Genomic DNA, 10,749 nt, shown 5'->3' with positions numbered 1-10,749 from the left:
ATGTGTTCATCTACTGACTAACAAAATTCCAAGACTGATAGTGGCAGATATAGAGATAAAATTACCATATTATGTGAAATATCTATTTAAGTGATTGAATAGGTCATTAAGAACGACTGTTTATCAAAATAGGTGATTTAAAATAATCTCTTACTGTGCATAAAATAATTAATATTCATGACTTTTGCAGCACTGCCACCCAAGGTACAGTTTTCCTAGAGTTTATTTTTATTTAGGACTAACTTTGTTCCCTTTCAAATGGCTTATTCCAGCTGTTAAAATGTTGATAGGCCTACAGGATTTTATAGAATGTAAAGGCTTTTGCCAGGGAGGACACGGGGAACCAGGTTTCTTTCACTCAGGTAAGGGTCTTTAATGGAGTTACAGGGTTGCCACAACATGTCAGCTTCACGCTCTCACAACACTCTTTAGCTTCACAGTAAGATGCTAGCTTCACAATAACACTTTAGCTTCACAATAACACTGTAGCTTCACAATAACACTGTAGCTTCACGAAGAGCTTCAAGACCCAGACACTCTCTCACTCTCTGGACTGCTGGTGGTGTGGCTCTTTTATGCCACTCTCCCCATGCTCACTGTAATTAGAGACAGGTGTTAGACATAATTTAGCTCAGGTGCAAGCGCCCTTACCTTATTCTTTCTCTCTGGATGGACGCTTGACCACGTCCCCGCTGCCACACAGAATAACATTATATATGTATGCACTGTCCATCCATAGGTACACTTAAAAAATTTGTCCTGCATAATATGAAGGTTATTCCAAATTGCCAGTTTTATGTCAAGCTAAGGAACATTTAGAATTTGTTGATGTGTTTAATAGACAATTTATTGGTACTCTGGAGATTTTTTTATTTTTTATGTTGGCAAATCAGAAGCAAAATTGTTACTAAGTGATTCCTGTGGAAATGCAGTTGTATTGCAAATTCATGGATATTTATAATTTGATTGTGACTCTACGCATGGGTGCTTGCTTTGGTTTTGCCACCCCTCATAGTATATAGTACATAGTACAAACTCTAATTGTATTTTTTTGTATATGGCTATATACCAGATTTAAATATCAGAAAGTGTAAATATTGCAACAGTCCTAATTATTTAATTCTCATTTGTCTTTTTAGTTTACAGATTTATTGTACATCAAAACAAAAAATACTGTGTGTGTGTGTGTGTGTGTGTATGTATATATATATATACACACAGTTGTGCTCAAAAGTTTGCATACCCTAGCAGAAATTGTGAAATTTTGGCATTGATTTTGAAAATATGACTGATCATCTAAAAAAGCTGTCTTTTATTTAAAGATAGTGATCATATGAAGCCAATTATTATCACATAGTTATTTGGCTTCTTTTTAAATCATAATGATAACAGAAATCACCCAAATGGCCCTGATCAAAAGTTTACATACCCTTGAATTTTTGGCCTTGTTACAGACACACAAGGTGACACACACAGGTTTAAATGACAATTAAAGGTTAATTTCCCACACCTGTGGCTTTTTAAATTGCAATTAGTGTCTGTGTATAAATAGTCAATGAGTTTATTAGATGTCATGTGGATGCACTGAGCAGGCTAGATACTGAGCCATAGGGAGCAGAAAAGAACTGTCAAAAGACCTGTGTAACAAGGTAATGGAAATTTGTAAAGATGGAAAAGGATATAAAAAGATATCCAAAGCCTTGAAAATGCCAGTCAGTACTGTTCAATCACTTATTAAGAAGTGGAAAATTCTTGGATCTCTTGATACCAAGCCAAGGTCAGGTAGACCAAGAAAGATTTCAGCCACAACTGCCAGAAGAATTGTTCGGGATACAAAGAAAAACCCACAGGTAATCTCAGGAGAAATACAGGCTGCTCTGGAAAAAGACAGTGTGGTTGTTTCAAGGAGCTCAATACAACGATACTTGAACAAAAATGAGCTGCATGGTCGAGTTGCCAGAAAGAAGCCTTTACTGCTCCAATGCCACAAGAAAGCTCGGTTACAATATGCCCGACAACACCTTGACACACCTCAAAGCTTCTGGCACACTGTAATTTGGAGTGACGAGACCAAAATAGAGCTTTATGGTCACAACCATAAGCGCTATGTTTGGAGAGGGGTCAGCAAGGCCTATAGTGAAAAGAATACCATCCCCACTGTGAAGCAAGGTGATGGCTCACTGATGTTTTGGGGGGGTGTGAGCTCTAAAGGCACAGGGAATCTTGTGAAAATTGATGGCAAGATGAATGCAGCATGTTATCAGAAAATACTGGCAGAAAATTTGCATTCTTTTGCACAAAAGCTACGCATGGGACGCTCTTGGACTTTCCAGCATGACAATGGCATTTTGTCAAGACGAATGGGCAGCTATACCACCTGCAAGAATTTGGGGCCTCATAGACAACTATTACAAAAGACTGCACGCTGTCATTGATGCCAAAGGGGGCAATACACAGTATTAAGAACTAAGGGTATACAGACTTTTGAACAGGGGTCATTTCATTTTTTTCTTTGTTGCCATGTTTTGTTTTATGATTGTGCCATTCTGTTATAACCTACAGTTGAACATGAATCCCATAAGAAATAAAAGAAATGTGTTTTGCCTGCTCACTCATGTTTTCTTTAAAAATGGTACATATATTACCAATTCTCCAAGGGTATGCAAACTTTTGAGCACAACTGTAATTAACATTGGCATTATATTCATGATGTTAGCCAGAGGGGAACTGGCCCCCACAGTGAGTCTGGTTTCTCCTAAGGTTATTTTTCTCCATTAACCAACATCTTATGGAGTTTTGTGTTCCTTGCCACAGTCGCCTTCGGCTTGACACTGGGGTTATAAAAACAATTATTATTTAATTACTTATTTTTAAACAATACACAATCGTATTTTATCAAACTACACAATGATGATTCTAAGACATTACAGATATTACAGTTTTATCTTCTGTTAATACCTGATCTTCTGTAAAGCTGCTTTGAAACGATGTGTGTTGTGAAAGGCGCTATACAAATAATAATGACTTGACTTTCAATGTGGAAATAGGCACAGTTAGACAGACTTTCTTCTCAAACATTATAAATAGCAACATAAACAACACCTGCACTCTTTTTGCTACTATAGAGAGACTAACTAACCTCCCAACACAAGTTTCCTTTGAAATGCTTTCCAATAGCAAATGCAACGAGTTTGCATTTTAAATTTTTTTATATAAGAAATCAATGATATTAGAATGGCGATCAGCACGTCTTAATGTTGCGCTCAGGTCAGACAGCCCCCACCACAACAACTTCAAAAATGTGTCACTATGTCTGATTTCGAGGCAATTGATGGCAAAACTCTGGAAGAAACAGTACATCTTAAAACATCTTGACACACTCCCCACACCTTTTTCAAAAATGTTTTTAAGTGTTTAGAATCAGAACTCTTAGAAATAGTGAATTCCTCACTTCTTTCAGGCACTTTTCCAAAGTCCCCTAAAACCGCAGTTGTTAAGCCACTCTTAAAAAAGAGAAAACTGGATAACTCCATATTAAACAACTACAGACCAATCTCAAATGTTCCTTTCATAGGCAAGTTAATTGAAAATGTTGTTTTTCAGTCAGCTGAACAAATTCTTAATCTCAAACAGCTACTTGGACAATTTCCAATCTGGTTTCTGACAGCATCATCATAGCACAGATATGGCACTCATAAAGAGACTTAATGATATCCAGCTAAATACTGATTCAGGCAAAATATCATTGCTGGTATTACTAGATATCAGTGCTGCCTTTTACACTGTTGACCACAACATACTCCTAGACAGACTGGAAAACTGGGTATGGCTCTTTGGGACAGTCCTCGCCTGGTTCAGGTCATACCTAGAAGGGAGGGGTTACTATGTGAACATAGGCAGCTATGAATCTGAGGGGACATCCATGACATGTGGTCCACCTGTATATACTCCCTCTTGGCCAACTTATGAAAAAGAACCAAATTTCCTACCATAGCTATGCAGACAACACCCAGATCTACCTGGCCCAAGTGACTACAGCCCCATAGACTCGCTGTGCCTGTGCATTGAAGAAATAAACAGTTGGATGTGCCAACACTTCCTTCAGTTTACAAAGACAAAACAAATGTTATTGTTTTTGGCAACAAAGACAAAATTCTCAAGGTGAACACATACCTTGACTCCAGGGATCTAAAGACAAAAAAATCAGTCAAAAAAAGTCAGAAATCTTGTTGTCATTTTGGAGTCAGACCTTAGTTTCAGTAGTCAAGTGAAAGCAATAATTAAATCAGCCTATATTCATCTAAAAAATATAGTGAGAAATTCGATATTTCATATCCATAGAAGACTTGTTCATGCATTCATTACCAGCAGGGTGGATAACTGCAATGGACTCCTCACCGGCCTTCCCAAAAAGACTATTAGACAGCTGCAGCTCAAACAGAATGCTGCTGCCAGAATTCTGACCAGAACCCCTAAATCTGAGCACATTACTCCAGTCTTGAGATCTTTACACTGGCTTCCAGTCACATTTAGAATTGATTTTAAAGTACTATTACTAGTCTAGGACATAAATACATTGCAGATATTCTTGTTGAATATAAACCTAACAGACCTCTCTAATCATTAGGATCAAGTCAGTTAGAAACAAGGATTCACTCAAAACATGGTGAGACAGCATTTAGCTATTATGCCACCTGCAGCTGGAACAAGCTTCCAGAAAAGGTCAGATGTGCTCCAACATTAGTCACATTCAAATCCAGACTGAAAACGCATCTGTTTAGCTGTGCATTTTCTGACTAAGCACTGTACTGCACTTTACGTATTTCTTGTTCTTAAGTGATTTATAAATGGACTTTTACCTTTTATTTTCTTTATCATTTCTATGTAAAACATGCTGAATTACCACTGTGTATGAAATGTGCAATATAAATAAACTTGCCTGCCTTCTAAGTTTAAATGGCTATTATACCATATGTAGGATTGTCACCACTGTATTTTTGTATTTATAGTATTTCTGAGCTGCTGCTTTTTTGTTCTGTTAGTTGCTACTATCTCAAATTACTCAGGAACACTCCTATTGATCGCCTCAGATGTCTGCAAATGCTGGTCTCTTTTATAAGGGGAAGTACAAATTGTTGCTGTGAGCCTACTGACACCTAGTGGTAGGCAATCGCTCATCAAAATTTCTGAATTACTAATAACAGCACAGAATGCATAATGATGCTCTAATACAAGAAATAAAAGTAAAAAAAAGGGTGCATAATTTACTTTAAATTCAAAGATATGTTACATGTTTTTTGGTTAATTAGAGGTAATTTTAGCATCATTACAGTGTAGGATTTGTATGATTATGGGTTAAACCTGTGATGGCCAAATTTTTAAATAAATGAGCCAAAAAAAAAAAAAAAATTACTTTTCAGATGTTGTTGTAGGAGGCCCTTTTTAAGTTTTAAGTTTTAGTCATTTTTTAATGACATGTTGTAATATTACAACAGTGGTCAGGGAGGGCAGCAGAAATCCTGTATTTGTACTTGCATTGTCTGAATAAATATACAGAACAACTAAGTGTTCATTTGCACAGCTGATTGCTTATGTAGCCCCATAACTGTATATATCATGAATAATCACACAATAGTCATATTTTTTTATGAATTGTTATTTAAAAAAACATATATATATATATATATATATATATATAGGAAAACAGGAAAAAAACATTTTTACAAAACTGAACTTAGACTTCGTCCCAAAGTTCAGGTATGGTAGTCCCAAAGACAGTTCTTGTCCTCCGAAAAACAAAGATGAATATTGCACTTGCAGCATAGAGTATTGGTGTAGCCAGTTTTGCAGAGTCTGCAGCGTCCTCTTTTTGTCTTCACTGGTAAATGTGCAACCATGTCCCTGCGCACGTCCATCGGTGGGGGGGGGGGGGGTTGCAGATGGCCTCTTAGATGGGGTCCCATTTGGTTCACTCCCATCAGAGGACGATCTCTTGTGAGCATTCAAAGGGCTCCTCGTCTGTTATTGGGCTGCCACCGGCTGAAGATGGTTGCCCTCTCTTTGATTTAATTGGAGTTGTGTTCACCTGAATTGGATTAGACCAGAATCAATTAAGATGTCAAAAATACATTAAGATACAAGTCAGATATGTTATAAACAGTGAAATATTAAACATAACAGTTAATAGCAGAAATGCATTCTCACCAGGATAAGAGAATCTGCTAGTTCTGCCTGAAACGGTCTCCTTTTCAGCGTCTCTTTTGGCAAAAACTTGAGCACTGTGCAGTCTCGCTTGTAGAGGAGCCAGGCATTGATCACAGCAAGAATAATGGTGTGTCAGAAGATTTACAAGTACCACCGTTTCGATTTTAATGCGGAACTTATATTTGGCAGCAAGTGAATCCAATAAATCCACACCTCCCATGAATCTGTTATAAGTTCTCACAATGTAAGGCCTCTCAACTTCAGTGTAGGTTTTGGTGGCTTTGTCCCAGTGTTTAATTTTCTGCACAGGTTCTGGACCAGCAAAGGATGACACAAGTGTCACCGCCCTGTTGTCAAACCATTTTACAACACAGATGTTGTGGTTCCCCTCGACTCTGAGGTCAAAGCTTCCTCTCCCACTCTTCTTCAAGCTCTTCTCGTCTGCAAGGTTACAGTTGGGTAGACGTACCTGTCTGGCTGTTCCCACGTAATGAATTCCACGATGAAGGAGCTGAACTACCAATGGGATGCAGCTGAAATAGTTGTCTGCATAGATTTTGTAGTTCTGCCCTTCTGGAAGTGTGGAAGCATGCTTCATCACAACATCCCCTGACAATCCAAGTTCAGATTTGGCTCGATGTCCATTGACACTGCCTTGGTACACCTAAAAATCACAGACCATGCCAGAGATTCCACTTCTCACCCATAATTTGAACCCCCACGCTGAATTTATGCCTCTGAATTTCCCCTTGAAAGGGATCATCATCTCATCCACAGAGTTGTGTTCTTCCGGTACAACCTGCAGACACTTCTCTCTGAATGAATCAAGCCAAGGTCTTAGTTTCCACAATTTGTCTGTCTTTTCTGTCTCTGGCACTGTCAAGTTGTTGAAAAAAATGTAACGATCTCAGCAGTTCTTGGAATCTGTTGCGTGACATCACATCTGAAACTTGGTTGTACCGCAGGGCTGTCTCCCAATACATACTGACTCCAGACATTTGAACTAGGCCCATCTTCAAGTAAATTCCAATCTCTTTCTCGATTTTTTTTTATTGGTGTTAACAGATATTCCAGTCTTTTGAAAGCTGTACTCATTTGTGTTTTGTGTCAGAACCTGAAAGCATGTCTTCTGACACAAATCTCTGGAAGTACTCCAGTGGTGTGTGGATGGAAACACCACCATTGGTGACATCTGGACCAGAAAAATCAGTATTGGGACTGACAAAATCCCTTTTCAGCCAGCGATACCGGTCACGGGGCATGGTCGGTTTCTTTGGTTGTAGCTCAATGTCCTCATAATCATCGTCTGGGCAGTCAGTGGGTTCAGTGGGTTGTTGGTTTTCTTTCACCAGCATCTTCATCTGTTTCTCTATCACTTGCATCACTGTCGTCTGAATCCAACTCAAAGTCACTCTCCATTTTGGATGATAGCAAGAACATCCTGCACACTATATACACAGGTCCTTTCCTTGCTGGTGGCATTCTGAAATTGGAATAGTAATTATTTAAAAACTATTCACACAATATTCACAAAATATTGTATTATTCACTCCTAAATAATTCCAGAGCATTAATTCCAATGCAACAACCATCACCTAAATCATTCCAGAACAACAGCCATCAGCTAAAACATTCCAGTACATTCAGAACAATTTTGAATATTCTCACGTATTCCCACTTGGCCTAGGACAATGCAACAACCATCACCTAATCATTCCAGAACATTCATTCCAATGCAACAGCCATCAGCTAAAACATTCAGAACCATTTAGAATATTCCCACCTGTCCCAGGACAATGCAACAACCATCACCTAAATAATTCATTCCAATGCAAGAGCCATCACCTAAATCATTCCAGAACCTGTTTCTGCCCAACTGTTTCTGACTAACAAACAAAGCCCAGGGCCAGTTCAATGTATTTTTGTTACTGACAAGATACAATTTCAAATACTGCAACCAGAAATTATATTTCTGACTGATAAAATTCTGGCCTTAACTCAATTTTAACAAAGAAAACACACATTCTCACAAGCCCCAGAATTATGCAACAACTATCCTCTAAAACATTCAAAAACATCCAGAACCTGTTTCTGCCCAATTGTTTCTGACTAACAAACAAAGCCCAGGGCCAGTTCAATGTAATTTTTTTACAACTAGAATGTAGTAATTTATTCAGTTCAGGTCTAAATTCAAAATGTTAAAGAAAACACATTTAGAACTTAGTTATAGTGAATAATCAAAGACATTATGTCTCTATTAGTATTAGTTTTCCATTTGGAACCCCTCCCCCCACCCCATGAAAAATGCTACCTGACTCAACCAGTGTTGTAAAATAGCAACACAAATATAACAAGCTCAAAATCATTTTTTTTTTTTTACAAATTTCACAGTAGCTAAATATCTACATGTTGTACACATTGTAATATTCACTAAAAAAAATATCTAAGGCATTTTACTTACTTGAAACTTGAGATATTCAATCCAATAAAAACCGGTTATGTTGCTCTGTGAAAGTTCACAGGTTGAGTGAGCTTCGGGTCAGATGGTCCGGCACCTTTATACATTTTAGGATTCAGAGGCGGACCAGCATGACCCATTGATTATTTAAATGTGGTCTGAAAAAAACAAACAAAAAAAACTTAAAGATGTTTTTTTTAGGATAGCTCAAAATAATTGTTGTAATATTACAACCATGGCCCTCACAGGGTTAACTGTAAATGTTTAATACTTTTATTAGTGATGGAATTATGAAGCTTGCAGAAGCAATGGAACTTTTGTCACAAAGGTATTGAAATGATCAAAGCTTCCATACACAGTTCAATTTACTACCATCTGCTGGTCAAAAACTTAAAGCACATCTATTATACATTTATCTTGAAATCATTATCACAGAGTGACTGGAGATGGCTAAAAACTCTAGTTTGTGAGTAAAACGAATGTGCTTGTATTTTACAAGTTGAGACTTTTATAACGTTATGACTCATGACTGTTGGATCTGAATAATCTTACCTATTATCATTATGATTGTTGTGTTCATAATGATAATACAGTGGAACTGTCACAGATGAGCACTGTAACAAGTGAATGAGACTGTAACAAGAATGAGATGGGCATAAGCACACATACATAACACATACAAACCACCACTGTACTTGCAGTCTGACTTCTAGCATAAATATTACACAATTTATTGTGTGTTTTGTTGTTTAATGTTTGTTACGTGCAGTTTATAGCCTCATTTTGGTTTAATGTATTATTACAGCTGTGTGAGCGAGTCATCTGGATTACTGTAAACACTCATAAATGGGCACCATACAATTTATGCAAGTGTAATGTTATTTAATCAGCATTTATCTGTAATATAGGCACATTTCTGGTTCATGTTACATCTACCAAACTTTAAATAGTAGCAAGTCAAAATTCCAATCTTTTAAATCACACATTTTTCAAAAGAGAAGCTTTTAATGAATTAGCTTGCAGTTCCAGGTTAAAGGATAAAAAAAAAAAAAAAAAAAAAAATTAGAATATCGGTATTGGCCACAATGAGCTGTGAATTATCGGTTATTGGTATCGGCCCAGAAATTCCATATTGGTTCATCCATAATCAAAAGCTTTTCGATAGACCAAACGGTTATCAAATAATGCATCAAAGAAAAGGATTTGAGGTTGTATCTCGGCAACGCTTTGGGATATTGATATAAAACTTTGTGTATGCCATTGTCACCACACCCTAACCACACCACATAAATTTGGTGTCAGCGCCACCTACTGGTAAATATTATATAAAAGTTATAATTAATTTTATTTTAGTATAATCAATTCTATTTATGTTTTTTTATTCCGCTTTTCTTACAGTCATAATCAGTGATGTCCAATCACACTTTCTTACATGCAGTTGTGTTACTGGCCCCATAATTAAGGGCCAAGCACCACCTAGTGGTCAAAAGCTGTAAAAAAGGGTTATATCTACAAATAACATTTAAACTGCTTAGTTTAAAATGATAATTTTGGTGTAATTGAATGTTGCCTGTTTAGCAGCATAATCTAATGTATTAATGATTGGCCCCAGTAACTGATGCTTGCAGCTATATTTATTATTAGGGATTCAAGTGCGACGTGCTGAAACCCTGTTGTTTTTGTCAGGATTATTAGGGGTTCAAGCACTAAGTGCTGAAACCCTACTGAAATTGCTAAGATTTTTAGGTGTTCAAGCCCAAAGGTCTGAGACCCTATTTTAATTGTTAGGATTATTAGGGGTTCAAGCACGAAGTGCTGAAACCCTATAGTAATTGTTAGGATTATTATTATGGGTTCAAGCCCAAAGGGTTAATGCATTGGAATACAAGTCAAAAGGTTTTGAGTCTGAGTCCAGGAAAGAGCAGTTTTAAAATGTGTACTTCTGTTGATCTCTGAGTCTTCATATTGTGCTTACAACATTGCAGACTGTACTTTATTGTGTAATTAATGCTTCAATTAAAAAAAAAAATTCTTCTGTCAATTGTCCAACATTACCCATATAACCTCTCTGCCATTTTGAATTTTAT

The 10,749-nt window shown here is 37.1% G+C and overlaps 1 protein-coding gene across 1 annotated transcript; it reads right to left on the bottom strand.

Moving 5' to 3' along the window:
• Positions 1-5,810: 5,810 nt before the first annotated feature.
• Positions 5,811-9,299, bottom strand: LOC127425982 (piggyBac transposable element-derived protein 2-like). The gene is made up of 4 exons (XM_051672385.1): positions 9,215-9,299; positions 8,666-8,820; positions 6,205-7,687; positions 5,811-6,085 (listed from the first exon to the last, which is right to left on the bottom strand). Exons 3-4 carry the CDS (start codon positions 6,800-6,802, stop codon positions 6,066-6,068), a joined length of 618 nt encoding a protein of 205 aa, XP_051528345.1. The 5' UTR covers positions 6,803-7,687; positions 8,666-8,820; positions 9,215-9,299; the 3' UTR covers positions 5,811-6,065.
• Between the last annotated feature and the right edge of the window lie 1,450 nt (positions 9,300-10,749).

The sequence above is a fragment of the Myxocyprinus asiaticus genome, chromosome 35 (assembly GCF_019703515.2).
Source record: "Myxocyprinus asiaticus isolate MX2 ecotype Aquarium Trade chromosome 35, UBuf_Myxa_2, whole genome shotgun sequence".
In the NCBI taxonomy this organism is placed as follows: Eukaryota; Metazoa; Chordata; class Actinopteri; order Cypriniformes; family Catostomidae; genus Myxocyprinus; species Myxocyprinus asiaticus.
Note: the sequence above shows the minus strand (reverse complement) of the source record. Positions and strands in the feature narration are given on the sequence as shown.